At 35.3% G+C, this 23,540-nt stretch overlaps 1 protein-coding gene across 3 annotated transcripts in view; it reads left to right on the top strand.

Moving 5' to 3' along the window:
• Positions 1-23,540, top strand: part of Ack (activated Cdc42 kinase) — a 312,841-nt gene that overhangs the window by 125,670 nt on the left and 163,631 nt on the right. For all 3 annotated transcript variants that reach the window (XM_090401270.1, XM_090401268.1, XM_090401269.1), the window contains exons 5-6: positions 2,473-2,658; positions 17,632-17,723. In XM_090401270.1, coding sequence (XP_090257396.1) covers positions 2,473-2,658; positions 17,632-17,723 — 278 coding nt within the window. The remainder of the gene's footprint in view (positions 1-2,472; positions 2,659-17,631; positions 17,724-23,540) is intronic.

The raw sequence follows: 23,540 nt of genomic DNA, 5'->3' as shown, positions 1-23,540 counted from the left end.
TCTAATTATAAACTCATTAGATCTTTAAAAAACATGTTTTGGTATGTAAGCCTGTGTTTTGCTTGAGCATGAGACTAATTTACTACTCATAAAAGTTTGAACCTATGCATAAGGGGAAGGTATAGGATAATTAGAAAGGATAGGGCCATGACTTCAAACTGAGATCTCTACAGATGCTATATATATTTAACAAATTTAGGTAGCTGTTAGAACTCTGGGAAAGTTTCTCTGAGCAAGAATTCTTCTGTCCTAGGATTCTGACTGGCGCAGCTTGAACAAAGAAATTTGTCAGAATTCGAAAAGAGATGCCCCCAGAGAGATAGACTGGAGATCTCATTCTTAGTTGGCACAAGAGGGGATAATAGTAACATAGATTTAAAGAAAAACCAATATGCAACAAAGACAAAATAGTATCACTCCACAAGCAGAATTCTAGGGAAGTTTCCATTTCTGCATTTGTGGTAAGGTATTGGCGTAACCGGTGAGGAATAGAATACACGATTGGGAATGATAAAACAAACCTCATTTTATTGGATTTGTGAAAATCAAGTCTTGTTTTATCAATTTGCTTGCATTTTGACTAATGTGTTGGATAAGCAGCAGAAGAGAAAATTAGATAACAAATTGGTTAGATGGATTGAAGATTGGCTTTCTGAACAATACCAGAAAGTTGTGAATGATGGAGCACTGTCTCAGAAAACAAAACTGAGCAGTATTCTGTTCTTGGGCCCTCCTGTTTAAGTTACTTGTTAATATATGATGTGGATTGATTAAGGGTCTTCAGTCATTAGCTGATAGGAAAAAGATGAGAATTATAAACAGCACTGCCATTGTTATTTCCCTTCAGGAGGATTTGAATAGATTTTTAGTTCAGATAAATGAGTAGGGATTTATCCTTATATTTCTGCACTCAACTACAATAAGTGTTGTAGTTTGGAGTGCAGAGATATAAGGATATGTATTGTATTAGTGGAACTGTGCTGCTTCAGAAAGTGGATGATTTTGGGATCTAGGTAGTATGATGGTTGACAGTGAACTAAAATTCTGAGGGCAAGTGTTGTTAAGGACTGTATGATGTGCAGTCCTTAACAATGATAAGAAGTACATTGACAAGTAGGGATAAGGAGGTAGTAATGGTGGCGCCACTGTCTAAGGTCAGATAATGGACTATTGTGTTCAAATTTATCACCTAGGTTTCATTGTGATATGGAAACAGTAGGAGGATCCAGAGATGAATGATCAAATTGGTTTCAGGACTCTGGAATGTTAGTTATGTGGAATACCTGTGAGAATGTAGATTATAGAATTTGATATATAGGAGGAAGATAAGTTATATGATGATCTTCAAGTTAGTAAAGGGATTTTACCAGATTAATACAGAAGGAATTATGAAAAGGATGCAGGGTGAAATGGATAGAATGAGAGGATATCCCTGGAAGTTGTGTAATGATGTGAAGGAGGATGTCAGGAGTAGAAATTTTACAATAAGAATGGTATATGAGTAAAATACATTTCAAGAATGTGTTGTCAATGTGGGGGCTGTAATGATTTTGAGGATTAATATGATAGACATGCTACTATTTTTTAGAACTTTTTTTTTCAGTATAAAACCACAAACAAAAATGTCAAATAGAAACTATGTTTTTATTTCAAGTAGTTTCGTGAAATACTTTGTTTCACTTCATCAGGAAATAAAACATTAATAAACTAAGAACTAGAAAGCAAGTAATAACAGTTAACATCTCTGGTGAAATATATTTGAAAGCATTTAAACAATAGTTTATTCATGTTATTTCCTGGTGGTTTTTCCCTTTCAGTCGTTTCCAACCTTAGAGGTGACTATGTAGGCATTGCCAACAAAGTGTTCCTGGTGAGATTTTTACAGGGTAGTTCACTATTGCTCCCCACCCCATTTTATCTGGGCTCAGGAATGGTATATGGCTGGGATGTATTCATGATTGTAATCCATCTGTGTTCACAGGGCCAGTTTGCCTGTTCTGGGGGATGAAAAACCCAAGTTTCTGGGTGAAAAAAAAAAACCCTACCTCCTTATGAGACCAACTAACTCACCCTTTGTCGAAAGAGACCAGATAAGGGTTCTCACATCACTGATGGGAATTGAACTCGGATCTTTCTGACCAAAGGGCTTCATCTATACTGACTGAGCTACACAGCTACTGATGAAGTGAAACAAAGTATTTCATGAAACTAGTCGAAATAAAAACAGTTTTATTTTACATCTTTATTTGTGGTTTTATACCAAAAAAAAAAAAGAATTCTAAAAATGTCCTATGTAATGTGACATGTTGCTAGTTAAGTGGGCCTACCACCATGAGTCGGTCAACTCCATGGAGATTACTCTGATAATAATAATGATAATAGTAACTTTGTACTGAGTTATCAAAATACATTATCAGTATTGTGCATTTTGTTAAAAAAAATTTAACTCGCTTTTAAATTTTAAACATTTAGGTCACAGAACTTGCTCCACTTGGTTCATTACGTGATCACCTGAGGAAAGAATGCCATCATACGCCTATCTCTACTCTTTTGGGATATTCAGTCCAGATTGCAAATGGCATGGGATATTTAGAATCCAAAAGATTTATACACAGGGATTTAGCAGCAAGGAATGTGTTACTGGCTTCTTCTCAAAAGGTTAGCTAAAATTTATTTTAATATATATATACAGGGTGTTCGGGATAAATTTGACATATTTATAATTAATTATATTTTTCCGTAAGTTACATGTATTAACACACACTTCTCTTCATTTAAAAGTTTGGACCCTTCTTCATTCATATACAAGATGTCAGAAAGGATGGATAGCTGGAACCCACCTGAATCATGGAAGAGAATAACTTGTATCATGATGATTCGTGCCTGCCATCAAAATAAGGATATTACGACTGCTGCCCAATGCTCCCTGAATACAGTAAAAACAATCAGGAATGAACTAGAGACTTGCAATGGTGACTACGAGGATGTAGCAAGAAGAAAGATCCCTAGCAGACGATCTGATTGCGTTCGTACAGCAGAATTCCTCGCAAATCTGCAGGAACAGGTGTTGAAGAACCCTGGCATTGGAATTCGGGCTTTGTTCGTGGAGTTGCTAACTGTAGTCAAGCCCTGGATAACAAGGGTAGCCAATGGTAGGCCGTATGTATGGCAGCAGGATTCGGCCCCTTGCCACACCTCTGGGAAAAGTCAAAAATGGTTGTCTGAAAATTTCTACGACTTCACCAGTCCAAATGTTTGGCCTCCAAACTCCCCAGACCTTAACCCCATGGATTATTTTGTATGGGGCGCAGTTGAAAAAGACACCAATCGCACTTCCAGTAATACAAAAGCCCAGTTAATGGATAAAATTAAAACAGTTTTTGCGGCCCTTCCCAGGGAGACTGTAGCATCAGCTTGTTCGAGGTTCCGAAGCAGAATTGAAGCTGTGATCGATGCTAATGGTGGTTATTTTGAGTAAATCTTGTTGATAGTATTGTAATTAACTCTGCCTGTAATGTTTTTTTGTCAATTCATTAAATTTAATAGATACAAAGAAGATTTTCTTTTTCCTTACGAAACTGTCAAATTTATCCCGAACACCCTGTAATTTAATATATGATGATATCAAGTTGTATGCTATAAAATAAAAGTAATTTATTAAAAATGTTTATTAGCATTAATTTTTACAACTGAACATCTACAGTACAGAACTATACTTCCTTGGGAATGAAACCTAAGTTTCAAACCAACTGTACTGTTTGTACAATTGGTTTGAAAATTTCCCTAAGGGATTAGGCAAGGCTGTTTTAGTCTTAATTAACTTTTGAAGACTAATGGATAGCTAGATTCTGCCCTCATTCAATAACAGATCATCTCTCCCAAGATTATCAATGATTTTAATTGACATCTGGGGAGGAGAGTTCAGTAACTCTCGTTACTGAACTCTGAGATCTATGGTCAATAAGTTTGAAATCTTGTGAGTTCTATGGTCAATTTTCTTGAGTTCACTGGATGGAAAACCCGAGTTTCCAGGAGGGCAGAAAAGCAAGAAGGAAACTCACCCGAGTTTCCTTCTTGCATGTGCCAGAGATCAACTAACTCAGAAACCAGTCAAAGAAAGGCTTAGAAAAAGTTCCTCTAGTCAACGACTAGAATTGAGCTTATAATGGTCCTTCTTTGGACACCTAAATATTGAAAGACAGCTTTTTAAATTATAATTAAACTGTGTTTAATTATAATTTAATTATAAGTTAGCCATTCAGCTAACCACATAGTTAGCCCAGTGGCTATGCACTTCACAACCATATGCCTGGGAAAGGAGTGTCCTGGGTTCAATTGCTGTCGCTGACGTGAGGAGTATAGGATCTTTCTCAGACATAGCCAAGTTTGCTGGTCTTGGATGTGAACTGCAGGTTTTTTCTCCTCAGTTTATCTAGAATTTTTCATCCCACAAGCAGGCAAACAGGCCTTTAGAACTCAGTGCCTCTTTAGACATAGGATACACCAGAAGGCATAGGGCTAACCACCTTATTCTTGTATATGGGTGCATTTAAATGAATAGAAAACTGTCAACACCACAAGGTAAAAGAGGGAAGCAGGAAGAAGAAGAATGAGAAAATTTAAATATATAATTTTTTAAAAATCAGATTAGAATTTTTTCAAACCATCAATTTTTACCTATTCTTCTGAGAAGAATATAAACTTGATATTTAGAATACATAACAAAGCATTAAAAAAAAAAAAAGGATATATTTATGAACCAAAAATTTGAAATTGTATTGACTACACAGTTCAGGTAGTTTGGAAAAGAATATGATCTACAATCTTCTGTTGTATGCTTTGAATATGATTACTTGTGCCTGTTGTTTAATAAAATTCACAAGATTATGGAGTAAATCTTAATTGACAGAGCCTTGTTCATTAATTACAGCATATAAATATACAATGGTATGCCACTTTTCAATCAAATTAATTCAAATTCAGATACCAGGAATATTATTATTATTGTACAGGCTCCTACGTGGAGTCATGGACTCATCCAGAGAAGGTATCACACAATACTTAAATACTTGTTATATATATATATATATATATATATATATATATATATATATATATATATATATATATAGACTTTGCCAGTTCATGAGTATGTGACTAAAGTTTATAAGGCAGATCACTGGAATAAAGTGATAACATTTATTTTAATTAACAAAATGGCATTTCATCCGAATTACACAGGATTTCTTCAGTTGTACATACAAACTAGTAGACAAAACAGTAAGGACTAACAAAGGTGACAACTACTATGCATTTATAGAAGAGAGTGATGCTATTTTAAAATATTTCTAATTTTTAGAACATTTTGCATGCTTACACATTCACGTGAACATGTTTGACTAATGAAGGCCAAGATTGGGTTTATACTATAAGACTCCCTTATCAACTTGTATGTTCCTATCATATCTCTTCTCTTTCATCTGTTAACTCAGACTTGTCCTCAGTTTGTCAGGTGCACAATTCCATAGGCTACTTATCATTTTGGTTATCTGCTTCTGGATCTTTTTGGCTATCTTTAAATCTCCTCAAAATCCAAGTCACAGTTTGCACACAGTAGTCCAGATATGGTCTTGTCAAATCAAAATCTCGTAAATTGGGAGAATAACTTCTATAATCTCACAAGTTAATGTTCTCTTCAACGTTTCAGTTATCTGATGTAATGACAACCATCTTAGCTGTGGGCCCTTAAACTTTAACTCTGTCCATCACTTACAACCAAATTCTCATTAACATCATAATCTTCCTGAGTGTCCTTAATCTAAAATGTATAACCTAACATTTATTATTATTACTATTGCATGTGCACCTTAATGGAGTCCAATTACTAGTGGGAGACCCAGACTATAAACACAATATCTGTCATACCTTTTCCTGAATTCATTGACAAGCAAAGAACTCACAACTGACTGTGGCAGCCCATTCCATTCACCCACAACTCTCCAAGCCAAAAAAATCTAGTCCTCACACCCTTCCTAACCGCACTCTTACCCAAGTTCCTGGAATGACCTCTTTTTCTGCCCCCCCCCCCCCTCTGGCCAAGTATTGAAATATTTCCTCTGTATTAATCTTATAAAATCCTTTAAGTAACTTAAATGTCTCTATCATATCATAGAAGTTGAAGGTGTAGATAGACAACTCTGTCTTCGGGGAACTAGACCTGATCCTCCTGGTTGGAGGAGAATTGAGAATGTGGCTAACAACTCAATCTTAAACTAATGTTGCAAAGATTTATTGCACAGCAAATGATATCAGAATGGTTTGAGATAATGACTGGTGTGAGACAGGATTGTGTGGTGTCTGAATTATTTTTAAAATAGCAATTCAGATTATGAGAAGAGTTACAGGTAGAAAGCGAGAAATTTAAATGGAATCTTATATTACATCTGGAAGATCTAGATTATTCAGAGGAAATTGTTTTGATATCTGAATTCACTGATATACAAGCAAAATCAGAAACATTATATAAAACAACTGAAAAAGTCTTAAAAGATGCCAGAAAGAAATTAAAATTGATCAACATGCAGTAGAAGAGGTTAAGAATTTTACTTGCTTGGGAGCTAATGTTGATACTGAAAGTAGAAATGATGACAAGAATATAATGCAAAGATTGACAAAAGCAATGATGGCTGCTTTCAGAAAATTTGAATAGTAAACAGAAATCATCCAAATATTATAATAAAACCAAAATAAAGATCTTCAGTAGCAATGTTAATCCCATATTATATGAATCAGAGACATGGAAATTGAAAAAAACAACAACAAAAAAAAACCCAGGAAATTAAATTAAATAGTTTTCAAAGTGTTTGTTAATATATTAAAAATGTTTTGGTCCCTACATATAACAAATGATGATTTATATAAATGGACTGAGCAAAAATGCAGCACCCATGAAATGAAAACCGGCTGGGGCGTCGCCCGGTTAAACAAGGCCCCCGTAGTTTTCCCCAGGGAACCAGGGCGAACAGCGAAAAGTCAGCTACTGGAACAAATCTGAAAATAAACCCCAACTCAACATCACCAAAGTTAAAGATCGGTACTATCAACATAAGAAGCCTGAATGGCAAAGAAATGGAGCTAGCTGAGGAATTAGATAAGTACCAGATCGACATAATAGGAGTGACTGAAACAAATAAGACCAAAACTGGTAAGATTTTTCTGAGCAATAAATACAAAATGTTATATTCAGGAAATGACAAACAAGGAAAAGAAGGAGTAGCCATAGTATTCAACACAAAATACGAGGCTAATCTTCTTGAATGGCAGTCAGTCTCAAGTAGAGTAATGTGGGCAAATATGAGAATGGGGAACTGGACAATGAGACTTATTTGTGCCTATGGTTCCACAGGAGGTTCTACTAAGGTAGAAGTGGAGGAATTTTTTGATGCTTTAGAAAAAGCAACTGACACAATGAAAAAGGAAAAGTTGGTCCTTGTTGGTGATCTGAATAGCAGAGTAGGAAATGATTGTGAGACATACAAAAATATTTTGGGAAAATTTGGAGAAAAGAGCAAAGCTAATAATAATTTCAAATACCTATTGGATTTCTGCTCAGGACATGGAGTGGTTATTACTAACACCATGTTCCAACATAAAAATGTGCACAAATTCACATGGAGAGAAGAGGCAAGGAATAAGAAAAGTCTCATTGACTATGTTATTGTTGATAGTGATGTTTTCTCCCTGGTGCAGGACACCAGAGTGTACAGAGGATTTGAAATTGGAAGCGATCACTATTTAGTCTTGAGCAGGATAAAATTGAATTTCATATTGAAAAGAATAACATGTAAGAAAGTTTTAAAGCAAATAAAAGTTGAGCAGCTCTCAGATGTGAACTGTAGACTAAAATACACAAAGATTATTGAAGAAAAAATGAAAGAGTTTGAGAACAGGAATCAAACCTTGGAGATTCAGTGGCAAACTCTAAAGGAAACATTGATTGATTCTGCCAGAGAGGCATGTGGTGAGGTTGTCTGCAAGGATAAAAAAATCAGAACTCCCTGGTGGACACAGGAAGTTAAAGAGGTAGTGAAGGAAAAGAAGAAAGCATATTAAAAGTTCCTGTCAAATAAGTCAGCTTGTGCTCTTAGAGAATACAGAGACAAATGCAAGAATGCTAAACACTGTGTAAAACCAGCTAAACAAAAGTCATGGGAGGACTTTGCAAGAATATAGAAAATAAATACCAAGAAGGTGGCAAAATATTCTGGAGGTTGTTGAAGAAGCTTAGGAATGGAGGAAAGAGTGCTGTAAAAGGAGTTAGAGATGATAAAGGTGATATGAAAAACAGGAGAAAAAGATATCCTTGAAGTATGGAGTAATTACTTTGAAAAACTGCTAAATGAAACAAGCAGTGATGACAGCACAGTGGTAAAAAAACACTGACCTGGCATGCAGTCAGGAATACATATCCATACTTGAAGTAGAAAAAGCCATCAAAGGCTTGAAATGTGGAAAGGCAGCAGGAGTAGATGATATTCGACCAGAAATGCTGAAGTATGGTGGTATAAGAGTCTTACAGTGGCTGCACTGCATAGTTCAGAAAGCCTGGCCAGAGGGACGAATTCCCGATGATTGGAGTAGAGCTCTCATAGTACCCATATATAAAAAGGGAAATAAAACTGAATGTGAGAATTACAGAGGTATTTCCCTACTGAGTGTTCCTGGCAAGATCTATGCAAGTATACTTGAGAAACGGTTGAGAAGAATTGTGGAAGAAAAGCTTGGTGAAGAACAAGCTGGATTCAGGCCAAATAGAGGCTGTCAGGATCAGATTTTCACTTTACGAAAAATAGTTGAAAAAGCATGGGAATATAACAGAGATCTGTATTTAAGTTTTGTCGATTTGGAAAAGGCATATGACAAGGTGCCAAGAGAGAAGCTATTCAATACGCTACAGTTATATGGTGTCAATGGGGCATTATATCAAGCAATACTTAGTCTTTATTTGAGTTGTAAGTCAGCAGTTAGAATTGAAGGAAGTACAGGAAGATGGTTTAATGTTAAATCTGGTGTGAGACAAGGATGTACATTATCACCTCTGTTATTCATTATCTATATGGATCACATTATGAAGGAAAGTGGTATTAAAAATGATATCAAAATTGGAGATTTAATGTCAGCTCTTTGCTTTATGCGGATGATGTTATACTTCTAAATAAATCCGCTACAAGTCTGCAAGATTCTCTGACTAAATTGAATAGCTGTTGTAATAGATATGGTATGAAGGTCAGCAATAAAAAGACAAAGACAACTAAAATAGGCAGAATCATTGAAAATGTCAGCTATGTTGTGAATGGAGAACCTGTGGAACAAGTGAAACATTTCAGTTACTTAGGCACGAATTTTACTGAAGATGTTAAATTAAATATAGAAATATACAACAGAATCAACAAAGCTGGTATGGTAGGAAGTCAATTGAATAAATTCATATGGAATAAGAAAGAAATTAGTAGGAACACTAAATTAGTTGTATACAAGACAGTGTTCAAACCAGTTTTAACTTATGGATCTGAGAGCCGGGTCAGAAGCAAAACACTTGACCAAAGACTAGAGACCGCAGATATGAGAGTCCCAAGAAAGATTATAGGCGTGAACAGATGGCATCAATGGCAATATCATATTAAAAATGAGGATATTAGGAAAGAACTTAACATTGTCAACATCCAGGAATGCATTAGCAGAGCTAATCTCAGGTGGTATGGTCACCTAAACAGAATAGGTGAGGAAAGATTAGCAAAACAAGTGTTCTCTGCCAGGTTGGCAGGGAAATGACCCAGAGGAAGACCAAGATATAGGTGGATTGATACGGTACAATGTGCCTTAGACGATAGAAATATAAGATCTGATAATGTTGGAGTCTTGACAAGTAACAGACTGATTTGGAGGAAAATTGTAGATAGGAAGTTAGTAATGATGTAATTTTTTTTCATGTAGTACTATCATATCCTGTACACCCCTTGAGGGTACATGGCAGGAATTTGATGATGATGATGAAATGAAAACCGTGGATGGAAGTGGATTGGACATATGCTGAGAATGGACCAAAGAGATTCAAAGGATAGCTTTGATGTTGATCTGAGAAGGGAAAAATGAAATAGGGAAGGCCTAATTTTCTGTCATTCTCTGTATTTTTTTGCAGAGAATAACAGTCAATGATAATGAAAAGAATGGCTAATGGTTTGGATAGTTGGAGAGTGGCAGAATACCTACACAAGACAGAGGTAACTGGGGGAAACAGATCTCAACCTGATGTGCCATGGATCACAAGGTTTGTATCTTGTTTAGAAGTGGTTTATTCTACTCCACATTATGTTAGAGCAGGGCCTAATGTGGCAGTGCACTGTATGTTATATGAAGTAAATAACAGGGAAATTCAGAAGCAGACGGTGTAGATAGACTACTCTGTCTTCAGGGAACTAGACTTGATCCTCCTGGTTGGAGGAGGATTGAGAATGTGGCTAACAACTCAACCTTAAACAGACTAATGTTGCAAAGATTTCATAAAAGATGTATAGTGGATTAACAGGAAATGGAATAGGAAATTATGGACATGGGTTATGTTATATTTTTAATGTCTGGATTCTAGGTATGAACATGGAGATTTAAAAAAAAAATGTTGCGAGATCAATTACTTGCTTATATAACATTTTGTAGTTGTCATAATAAGATGTATATATATATATTTGGAACAGAATTCTTAGTTGTTGTTGTTTTTAATTTTATATATATTAAAAGTGACACCGTAATATATTTTTCCACCAATAGATCACTAACACCTGGTTTTCTTACATCTTAGAGGAAGATTCTTTAATTATAGTTATAATTAATGTAGGTGTCCCAATTGAAGCAATTCCAGAGGAAGAGAAAGATGTACTTTATGATGCTTTGGGGGGTGGGGGTGGGGGGGTAGGAATTGATAAATGCCCAATAAAACTATCTTGGGATTAAGCTAGGTCATAAAACTGGAATAACCTATGTAGTAGCTTCATAGGTTGGCTGAAGTTTTTAATTTAATTTTATTTAATTATTTCACAGAAATCAAATATGGAATGTTTTTTAAGCCACTTCAGGCCTTCAGTAAGTGAATTGGTGGATGGAAATTCATCCTCTTGCATGAAGATCATTACAACATCATGCATATAGTGAGAATCAAGTCCATAACTTGATGGGATAGCAGGTGTACTAATCACTTGGCCAACATGGCCAGCAAGTTTACTGTATTGAAGAAATTGAATAATCTAAAATAATAATGGATGGAATGATCAGTGTAGTAACTTTCACATATGAAGATAATACTAAAATGGAATGGTAAAGATGCAAAAACAGAAAACAGATCACTGTAGCCAATAAAATCTTAGGTGAAGTTAAAAAAAAAAAAAAAACCTTGGTCAGAAAAGTTGGATGATTTTGATATTCACCAATATGGTTTCAGGTGTATGGAATGCTCCTTATGAGACAGGGTAGAAAATTTGTGGGATAGTGGAAAAGGGAAGATATGTTAGAGATATATAAGTTACTTGAAGATTATTATAGGATTGGATTGATACACAGAAAATTTTCAGTATATGACTAATCTGGGTAGAATTAGGAGGGTCATCCTGGAAATTGAGCAAGATTGTGGTTAGCAAAGGTAGGAGGACTAGATTTTTTACTTAGAGAGTGGTAAGTGAGTGGAATTGGTTGCCCAAGTTAGTTGTGAGTGCTTTGTAGGTGAATGAGTTCAAATTAAATAATGATTAGTATTATGCAAATGTTAGTGTATGCTTTGTGAAATGTTTAGGATTTCCCTCAATGAGTCTACAAACTTCATGGTGATGCCTGTATAATTAATTAGACTATTTGTGTTATGAATGAATCTGAAACCTGAAATATGTCTAAAATTGATGAACAACATTAGATATTTCTTAGAAGATTTTAAAAATAGTATGAATGTATGGGAACCTCCATAGCTCAGTTGGTATAGATGAGCCCTTTGGTTGGAAAGACCCAGGTTCGAATCCTGTGACATGAGGAAACTTTATCAGGCCATTTCAATCAAATGGTGAGTTATTGGGTCTCATATAGAGGTAAAGGGTTTTTTCTTGTGGAAATTTGTTTTTTCGTCCCTCAGAATAGGAAAACCAGCCATGTGAACACAGATAAAAAAAAAATTGTCCTTTAGGGATGTATTGATTCATACCCCTAATCAGGGGCTCTACTCATGCTAAGGGACAGATGGGCTGAAGAAGAAGAATGAATATATGAACCATGTAAGGAAGGGAATAAAAAACGGGAGAGCCAGATATAACTATAATAATTAGAATATCAAGATTATAATGGGCTGGTCACATTGTTAGAATGAAAAATTGGTTGATTAATTTGGGGTTTAATGGCACAAGGACAGCAAATATCATACTATGCCCAGACACAGATTACAGCAGTACATTGGTGTTGATAGGTGAATAAATAGTTACAAGGAGATAAATTAATGAATAATATTAAATATATGTACAAAGTTATAAGAAGATAAACGAAAAAGTAAATAACTTATGTACAAGGTTACGAAACATTAATTTATTCAAAGACATTTGATTATGGATTTGTTTATATGTAGAAATAAATATTCTTCTTCTTTTCTCTTCCATCATCTATGTGGATGATGATGAGGCTTAATAAACTCTTTCCACTTCTGTCTGTCCCTGGGAGTTCGAACAATTCTGTCCAGTTTGGTATCCCTTATTGTGATTTGGTTTTCAGATCCTGTTTTATTTTGTCTATCCATCTAATTCTGGGCTGCCCTTTGGATCTTTTACTTTCCATAGTATACAGAGCTTTAGATTGTAATCTTTCTGGTCACATGGCCAAACCATCGCAGTCTTCTTTCTTGTATTTTGTCTATTATTATTATTTCTTGTTTTAGTCGTCTCCTTAGGTCTTCGTTTCTTAGTCTGTCCAGCAGAGATACTCTAAATAATCTTCTTAGCCAACCCATTTCAGTAGTTCATAATTTTTTCTCTTCAGCTTTTTTGAGTTTTCAGCATTCACTTCCATAGAGAAGTATTAGGAGGACCATTGTCTCATAGATTCTTACTTGCGTTACTTGTTTGATGTCTCTTGACTTCCATATTTTATTTAGTCGTCCAAACTTTTGGGACGCTTGACTGATTCGTCTGTTTATGTCTTTTGTAATTTCACCGTTGTACTCAATTACTTCTCCAAAGTAGGTGAAGTTTTCTACCTGCTCTAGATTGTTACCATCAATTTCAATTTTCAGATTGGTGTTTCTTTTTCCTATTTGCATAATTTTTGTTTTGTCTATATTTAGGTTTAATCCAAATTTTATACATTCTTCCTTTATTTTATCAGAAATTCATTGTAGTTCTTCTTCCATGCTTGAAAGTAATGGAACGTCGTCGGTAAATTTTAAATTTATTTTTTTCCCCATATATTTTGATTCCAGAGTCTTTGTTTAAGGCCTTACTGGTTTCTTCTTCTAATATAAGATTGAACAGTGATAGATTACATCCCTGTCTTACTCCACTCTCTGTTGTACCAGTTGGTTAAGGTGTCCTCCACTCGTACTGCACTTTCAGATTTCTGGTAAAAATTTTTATTGCTCTTATAGTTTTGTTCAGAATTCCAAATTCTTTCATAGTTTCCCATAGTTCTCTTTTATGGATTGAATCTAATGCCTGATGAAAAGTCCATGAAATTTATATGGCAACTCTGGTTGTACTCTAGTGTCTTTCTATTAGCCGTCTTAAGGTGAATAATTGATCAATTGTGCTTCGTCCTGGTCTGAAACCTTCTTGTTCTTCTCCTAATGCTAGTTCTATATATGGCTTAATTTGTTTTTGGAGTACTTGCATAAAAACCTTACTTGGAATACTGAAGAGGCTAATGCCTCTGTAATTATTTCATTCTGTTTTATCTCCTTCTTTGTATATAGGAGTTATGACTGATTTGGTCCAATCAGTAGGTATTGCTTCAGTTTTGTAGATCCTTTCAAATAATATTTTTAATGGTTTCCAAAAGTTGTTCCTTTCCTGATTTTAAGAATTCCGTATGGATTTGATGAATACCAGGTGCTTTCCTAGTTTTAAGTTTATCTATGCTGTGTGCTATTATTTCTTTGGTAAAGATATTTGTTTCCTCTTCCATTTCAATGGGTGGAATAATAATATCCTGAGAGCTGTTTTTATGATATAAGTCTCGTAAGTGTTCTTCCCATCTGGCCATTCTTTTTGTTTTACTTTCAATTAGCTGTCCTTCTTTGTTTTTGATCATTATCGTTTTTGTTGTCTGTGTCTTACTGATTTGATTTATTTGTTTATGTAATCCACAGAGGTTATTTTCTTTTGATAGTTTCTCAGCCATTTTGCATTTTTCTTCTAACTTATTCTCGTCTCTTTTAACTAGTTTTCTAATTTCTCTGGTTAATCTATTATACTCATTTCTGTTATAGTCCTGTTTTAATTTCATGCCTTTCCTTTTGTCACTTAACCTTTTTACTTCATTCGAGATCAATCCTTTTTACTTTCTCTTTCTGTGTAACCTGCTGTATTTTTTGCTGATTTTAATATTATTTCCTTTAATTGGCACCAATTTCATCGATGTTTACGTTCTGTTTTGGTAGTTCCTTCAGGTTTTTATCTAGTTCTAGTTGATATTTTCTTAGAATGTTATTGTCTTGTAGTTTATTTACATTCAGTCTCCTTTTGACTCTAAAAATGCTTTCAGATTTTAATTTTATTCTTAGATTTTCTAGTTAGCTTATCCATAGCTCCTGATCCACAGTCTACAGCAAAAGATCTGCAATTAAAATACTTGATTTCCATATTTGGTTTACAATAATATAATCAATCATATTCTTGGTTTGTTTGTCTGGTGATATCCATGTCCATTTTCTTTGGAGTTTTGGTTGTTTAAAGAGAGTGTTGGTTATTGTTATAGATATAAACATTGTAGTTTAGTATCTACAATGCTTATATCTACATATAAACAAATCCATAATCAAATGTCTTTGAATAAATTAATATTTTGTAAAAATCAAAAAATGTCATGCAATCTGTCCAAGTCTGATAACATCAGGCTGAGTGTATACGGCTCAGCTAAATAAATGAACATGTCATTTCTCTGTTGTGTGAAGCACTTGTACTCCACTAGAATTTGACTAATGGTAAAATGGGTGTTGCATTTCCTGCATAGGTAGGTCATCAGTCCTCAGTAAATAAGATTGTGAGAAGACTGTGACCTATGCAGAGCCTAGCAAAACAATTTCCTCTCTTCTATTCCTACGTTAACTACACTGCTAGTGCTTAACTTCAGGCTTAATCTCATGCAATTTGTTCATCAGTGCTTCCTGCCAGGAGTATTGCCACTGGACAGTTAATTTTGATTTTATAACCTGTGCGTAATCAGTAGAAGGGACCATCAAACAGTATGTTGAGAAAGTATGAGCTGATCTAGCAGCTGCAGCTGTAATGTCATTTCCCTTAATTTCGGTGTGGCTGGGAATCCAACACAACCTAACATCAAAATTAAGGATCTTTATTTTGTGCAGTTGAAGAACCTCCCCAAGCACTGGATGTGGATTATACACTGGAGAGGAGATAGCCTGTAAAGAACTTAGAGAGTCTGTATAAATTATACCTTTTTGATAGGAATTTTCTTTGATGTGCATAAGTGTGAGCTGAATGGCATGCACCTCTGCTGCATAGTTACTGCAGCCAAGTAGGATCTGGTTGGAGATTGTAATGTTAGGAAATGCCATAGCCAACAGATATCTCTGATCTTGAACCATCAGTATAGATGAACAAGAAATCACAGTGGACTGCTCTGTGTGCATTCAAAAATGGCAGGTAGTCAGATGATTAAGTATGAGACTTCTGTAGTTAACAAATGAGTGGTTGTAGGATGAGGGAGGGGGGTTGCAAGCCTACCATGAAGGAATAATGTTTTGTTTGGTGCAAGTAATGTCAACATTCATGTGAATAGCTTTCAATACCTCTTTAATGTGCATACCAAAAGGACGGATGGCAGTCTGACATGTGTGATACAGGACCTCCCAATGTAGAGAAAAGAGACTAGTCCATACAGGATGATCTAGAAGGGATGTTTTTTTTAGTGCATAATTAAGAGACAAATGTTTTCATCTAATTGATAGAGGTGGTTTATTTGATTCAAGATAAAGACTTTAATGGGTGATGTGCAAAAAGCACCAGTAGCTAATTGGATACCCTGATAATTAATTGGGTTCAACCACTGGAGCATGCTTTTCCTTGTAGAACTGCGAACCTGGGATCCATAATCAAGCTTTGAATGTACAAGTGCACAAATGTAAAGCAAGGAACATCAGTCAACACCTCATTCAGTAGAGGGTAGAATGCAGAGGATGTTCAATATTTTTTTGCACTTATCCCAAGGTTGATGAATGTGTGTAAAAAAAAAGAAAAAAAGTTGGATTTTATCAAATTTGAGTCCCAAAAAGATGAGCCTCTGGAACTACAGGGATAATAGTTTCCCATTCTTAAGTCAGGATCGGTTTGGAGAACAGAAGTGTACACGGACAGTTTTTTTGGCACATAACCTGAACCCATGATGAGACACGATCGATTGCTTGTTGAAGTTGTCTTTCAATGATCCTCATATTGCACGAGTGACATAAATTGTGAAATCATTGACAAAAAAGCAATTGCCTACTGTGGGAGAAAGCTGTTCAGTAACTGAGTTCACTTTAATAGCTGAAGTTCATTTGATGAATCCTCTCTTCTTGATGATATGGCCAAGATAATGTGCTTCCCACTTGGACTTGGAACACATGGCTGGATAGAAAGCTCTTAATAGAAACAGGAAGGTTCCCCCTCAGACCAAGATTAAACAGGTCTTTTAAGATTCCATATCTCCTGGCTGTGTCATAGGCTTTTTCCATGTTGAAGAAGACCGAAACCACATGTTTTCATTTCAGGCAAGCATCTCTAAAACATGTTTCTAAATGGACCAAATGGTCCAAAGTTGATCAGTGTCTATGAAAGTGACATTGTGTGTTGGAAAGAAGTTTGTTGCTTTCTAAGTACAAGAAAAGCCTTGCGTTTACCATTTTTTCCAAGACCTTACGAAGACAGCTAGTCAGAGCAATTGAATTATAATTGTTGGCCTGGGTTGGATTCCTCCACTCTTCTCCAAAATCAGTCTTCCCCATTCTCCCTTTTCCCAAAGATTACAACTCTCAGCTGTTTCAGCAAAATATGAAGAGACTCCTCCTTTCTTCTATTCATCTAGCCCGCACATGGCACTAGTGTGTGTGCTATAGGTCTTGTGGCCTTTCGTGTTTGCACCAGATATAATTAAAAAAAAACAAACAAAAAAAAACAGCTATTTAATCCTCATAATTAAAAAAAAATCCCTTTCCCTTCTGGTTCAGAAGAAAAAGCATGCTTGCTTGCAGATATGTTGTGAGGACATTCTGACTCCAAGATACAACAAAAAATTATTTTTTACTTTTTGCATCTTACTGTTTTTCAAATTAAATAAAAGTAACTTTTTCATAAAGATATAATTTATTTTATTTTATTATTTTTTTTTTAACGCAAGGTCAAAATTGGAGATTTTGGATTGATGAGAGCACTGCCAAACCAAGAAGATTACTATATTATGACAGATCAGAAGAAAGTTCCTTTTCCATGGTTTGTTCTTACCTTATTTTGCAGTACTATCAATGTTTTCAGATAAAATATGATTTAATGTTATATGAGATATTTTAATTTTACTTTAATAATGTATAAGAATTTCCGCTATATTACATGTTGCTTTTGCAACTGGTGCCTCTGTCTGGAAGATGATAATGTTGAAATCATTGCTTCTTTGTTAAACCTCAAGATGAAATTTTTTCCTTTCCTGTTGAGAGCTTATTTTTCACTTGGTTAGACTATAATAAGTTTAGTTTAATCCTTTATCCAAGTGTGAGCAAGCAAAGTTTGCGCCTGAAAGTATCTTCAGGACTGGGGTAAGGTGGTACAACATCGGGCAACTCATTGCAAAGGTGGAGAAAGCTCTCATCATTCCTATCTCAGTATCTCCCATAATGCAAAGCACATCTCCTTGTGGATATGTGTAATGCTGTGCATTAAGGCATAGGTTATAGGTTATTAAGGCATAGGCATTAAGGCATGGATAAAGGATTAAACTAAACTTATTATAGTCTAACCAAGTGAAAAATAAACTCTCAACATCTTTCTCTGAATCCTGAGTAATTTAATAATAAGGCTGTACACCCTTTAAAAGTTTGAAGTTTTATAAACTTCAAACTTCTTGGAATTCAAAAGAAAGTTCTGTAATTGTGAAACTATGATTCTCATGAATTCACTCTTTCCATCAAATCTGTCTGTTACCACACTTGGCTGGCCACTGGTTTCTTCATCGCCCATTTTCACAAACAAACACCATTGCCTAACATTATTGTCACTCATTACATTAGGCCCATACACCTTACACAGTCATCGGTGAATTTCTGTAGCACTATCGTTTTCCTCCAACAAAAACTATCACATCACAAACCTCGCAACTGGGGGGAGATTTTTTTATCACAGCACTCATTATAAATTCTTCATAGAAGACAACAAACAATAATCTGATGAAACTAAATTGGAACAGCTAGCTAATGAATCATTCTATGCTACCATGCATGTACAACCATTCTTCCATATCTTATTTGGTAGTAAATTATGAACACACCTTACTTTCTGGATGTGCCTCGTATAAATATTTCAAAATATTATTAATGAAAAGAACAAGGAAAAGCATTTGAAACGATATCACACAGAACTATTAAGTAAATTGAATCGGAATGGATAAGAAAGTGGCTGATGGACAGAGTTTAGAGAGTAATATAGTTCAGTGCAATCCAACAGAATGCAGGTATCAGCAGTGTGCTTCAGATTTCTGTGTTACTTGAGCTGTGACTATTTAATTTGTACATTTATGATATAGGGAATGATTTGAGTGAGAACATCCAGCTGTTTGCTGTCTGCACAACTGGAGAAGGCAATAGTTTAATAATGATGATATAAAGATCCTACAAGATGATTTAAATAGACTGTCAGTATGTAAGTCTATTTAAACTGTTATGCTATGCAGTTGGGATGAAATGATTACAAGCTGTGAACTGTGAATTACCCTGATGGAATTAAACTGCAGACCATTCATGTGGGGTTTGGTGATAATGGTGGGCAGGGATTTGAAGTTCAGAGTGCATATTGCAAAAGTGGATAGAACATTTAAAAGATCACTTAAATCCTTTGAGCTGCTCTGTCCACAAAGACACTGACTAGTAGAGATAATAAGGTTATTATTCCTTGTTATAATGCTCTCTCTTGTTTGTCCTTCTCTATATATGGACTACTGTGCACAGATTTGGTTGCCTTGGTTATTTTGGAATGTGCCAATGTTGGAGAGAATTCAGAGGTCAAGGCTACTCACCCAAATGATAACTGGTCTGTGGAGCATTCTCTGTGAGAGCAAACTGAAGGCTTACAGGCAAAGTTAGTTAATAGGCAGAAATGAGAGGGGATATGATAGAATATATAAGCTAATAAAGATATTTATAGAGTAAATACTAAAATGAAAAAAAAAATCTCTGCTTATCAATACATGACAGGACAGGAGAAAACATGGGATCACCCCTTAAAGTTTTGTACTAATAGTTAACAAGGGTGAGAGTACTAGACTTTTTTGTTTGGAGAGTGATTAATGAGTGGAATAGTTTGTCAGAGGTATTTTTCCTTTGCCATCAAATGAGTTTAAGGAGATATGTGGTAAGTATTGTGTGAATAATGGTTAATATGGGTCTACTGCAATGAACTTTTGGAAGTTCCTGTATGATAATAACAGCAGTACAAGAATAAGTCAGAAAATATTTACAGTAGTATTTTAATATTTATTTTTTCCATTCATTCCACTGCTGAATATACATGTACCCATAATTATAAAGCCATTGTTATTTCATGTTTTACTGTTACTAGTCATTGTTTTGCTCAGTTAGCTAGATAACCATGACTACTCTGTTGCCTACATGCATCACATGAAGAACAACCTGTAATGATTTGGTTTTTGTGAATTGAAGGTTGTAGCCAGTGCTAATGAATTTCATTGAAGTTTTACAGCACAGTTAGGCAGTGGTGTTTTTCACAGCATAGCAAATATGAATTGATTTGCTATGCTGTGAAAAACACCACTTGCCTTGCTTGTTAAATTCCATTTAACAAGCCTTGATTGTTAAATGGAAGCCTAAGAATTAAAGTTTCATATTTTGGAGAATTTCATGCTATTATATTTAAGTTAGGTTAATTTTTAAGGTTTCAATGGTTCTGCTTGTCTATCCAGTAAAATTGAAATCTTTACAGATGCACAAGATAGGAAGAAGTGAAGAAACATGGCTGCCAGAATGAATGAATCAGTGAATGAATGAATAGTTTTTGAGAGAGCCGAGCCGGCAGATTGTAAAAAAATTGTACCTTATGGTTCTTCTATATGGTCTGCCATACCTCGACTATCCATAATAGTGATAATGGATGTATTTTATATGTTCTTTCAGATATTCTTGCCTTCTGGCCTATCCATGATAGACTAACTTGCATGAGCAAAGAAGTTTATGTCCTAGAACTTACAGAGGAAAAGTTTGGAAAAGTCTTTTGCAGGGCAGCAGTTTTCAAGTGAGATTTGAAAGTGGTTTAGAGATTATATTTCCATTAGATTTCTGTTTGGTTTTCATACATCCCAGATATATAGGGAATATCATTACTGCAATATGTGTGTAGAGAAGGTAATCAATTAAGGATGAAGTGATTATTATGTTAATTGGTAACATTGGTAATATTTATAAAACAACATATTGAGAAGTGCTTTGGCAACTTCTTTAATAATTTATTAAAATTAATATACAGTATATTACTGTGTGATGACTGGTAGTCGAAGAAATCACATCATTTTATTTAAAACCTTATGTTTCATATGTATTATACTGCACTTCTTCAGGAGTGTGAAATAAAATTACTTAAAATTACAGCAAGTGAGTTTACAAACAAGCAAGCCAAACATTATCAGTGGTAAGTAACATTTAAGATAGACCATCGATGTTGCCTGATTCATGATGTACGAGGGTGGTCTAAAAAGTTCTCGGCCTCAACCATAGATGGCAACACTTTCGGTGAGATTTTTTTTTTTTTTTTCTAAGTTGGTAAAACTGTCATAAGCATCCATGTGAAATTTCAAGTCATCTATCAAGTAGTTTGTTTTATACAGCTGTCTGAAGCAAAAGCATTGTCTGTATCCCATGAAATGGATAAAATTGAGTATTGTGCGGTTATAAAATTCTTTGTAAAAGAAGGTTTTACACCAAAAGAAATTCATTCGAAGTTCATAAAAGTTTATGGGCACTCTTCTCCTTCATTTTCGAAAATTAAGAAATTTGCTGCTGAGTTCAAACCTGGCCGTACTAGCCTTGAAGATGATGATCCACATGAACGACATCCAAAAAGTATAACACCAGAAATCATTGATCAAGTGCATGATATAGTATTGGGTGACTGGCAGGTCAAAGTGTGTTAAATTGCTGAGACTATAGGCATTTCAAAAGAACGTGTTGGATATATTTTGCATGAAGAATTGCAAATGGAAAAATTTTGTGCAAGATGGGTGCTGCACTTGCTTCTTTTCATCAAAAATGCACTTGCATGAAAATCTCTGACCAGTGCTTGGAGCATTTTAACAAGAATAAAACTGATTTTGTGCATCGTTTTATTACTATGGATGAGACTTGGATATTCACCATTACACATCAGAATCCTAACAGCGATCAAAACAGTGAACAGTAACCGGTTGTTCAGCGCCAAAGGTGACAAAGTCGGTTTCATCAGCAGGAAAGGTCATAGCATTCAGTGTTTTGGAATGCTAAAGGCATTTTGTTTATTAATTATTTTGAAAAGGGTAACACAATAACCAGGGAATATTATTCTGATCTTTTAACCAGACTAGACAAAAAAAAATTCGTGAGAAAAGACCCTGTTTGCAGAAGAAAAAATTCATCTTTCATCAGGACAGTGTGCCTGCCTGCCCACAAAGGTGTTTTGGCAATGGGAAAATTAAGGAATCTGCACTATGAATTGTTGGAACATCTACCCTATTCCCCAGATTTGGCTCCCTCTGACTTCTGTCTCTTCCCCAAACTAAAACTCTTCCTCGCTGGTCAGCATTTTTCTTCAAATCAAGAGGTGATTGCAGCTGTAGAGGGGTATTTTGCAGATCTTACTGAAAACCACTACAGGGATGGGTAATGGCACTGGAGCATTCCTGGAATAAATGTATTAAGCTTAAGGGAGATTATGTTGAAAAATAAAAATAATTTTAAAATTATAAATTTGTTTTTTCATTGTTAGGCTGAGAACTTTTCAGACCACCGTATTATGATGTCCCACATTGTAACTCTTCCACATAGGGCTCTCTTTTGTGGTGGTATGGACCTTCCACTGATGTTATTAGTCCTTTTAATTTTTCATCTTTGTTCTTTACTTCCTATATTTTTTCACTCTGCTTCTCCCAAGTCTTTTTTACTTTTCTATCTTTCAGACCACCATCACTGGGAACCAATGTTGTTTTTTTTTGCCGAGCAGTGGGACTCTCCAAAAAAAAAAGCAAGGGATTCTGGTGGTCCCTGTTTCAGCAAGATGGCTGATTCTAGATGGCTAGGTCAAGGTTAATTGGCTGTTGGGCCTGCAAAGGTCAAATGATGATGTTGTAACTCTTCTTCCTCATGGTCTGGGGACTGGGTTCAAAGTTTGCTATGGTGCTGATATGGCATCCAGTTAGTGGATGTCCATGTGTAACTTTCTGTTAGTCTTTTTAATTTTTCATCTTTGTTCTTTACTTCCTGTATTTTTTTCACTCTGCTTCCCCCAAGTCTTTTTTACTCTTCTATCTTTCAGACCACCATCACTGGGATCCAATGTTGTTTTTTACTGTTGTTGTTTTTGCCAAGCAGTGGGAACTCTCCAAAAGCGAGGGATTCTGGTCGCCCCTGTTTCAACAAGATGGCTGATTCTGGATGGTTAGGTCAAGATTAACCAATTTGAACGTAATTTGACCATTGCAGGCTGTTGGGCCTGCAATGGCCCAACAGCCTGCATTGTCCATGTGTGGCTCTCTGGTGGATGGGGTACTCTGGCACTGAATTTTTCCATTCTTTGTCATGTCTTACATTCTTAAGTTTATCAGGCCCCTCAACAAACCTCAGCCAAGTCCAGAAACAATTTTCACATCAGTCAAAAGGAAAAGCAAAAAAGCAGATAACAGCTGAAACAAACTTACAGTATCCCAGATTTCCTCATTATACATTCAATAGGTGAATGTCTTATTAGGAAGATGTCATGTTTTTATCCACAAAGGTTGGGATGATCACATTCTAGAAATATTTTATTCAAAGCATCTTGCCAAAAACATTCAGAGCATTG

The sequence above is a fragment of the Typopeltis vanoorti genome, chromosome 12, assembly GCF_054136105.1.
Source record: "Typopeltis vanoorti isolate ZY-2024b chromosome 12, IOZ_Tvanoo_1.0, whole genome shotgun sequence".
Taxonomy (NCBI): Eukaryota; Metazoa; Arthropoda; class Arachnida; order Uropygi; family Thelyphonidae; genus Typopeltis; species Typopeltis vanoorti.
The sequence above is the reverse complement of the archived record's forward strand: the minus strand, read 5'-3'. Positions and strand labels throughout refer to the sequence as shown.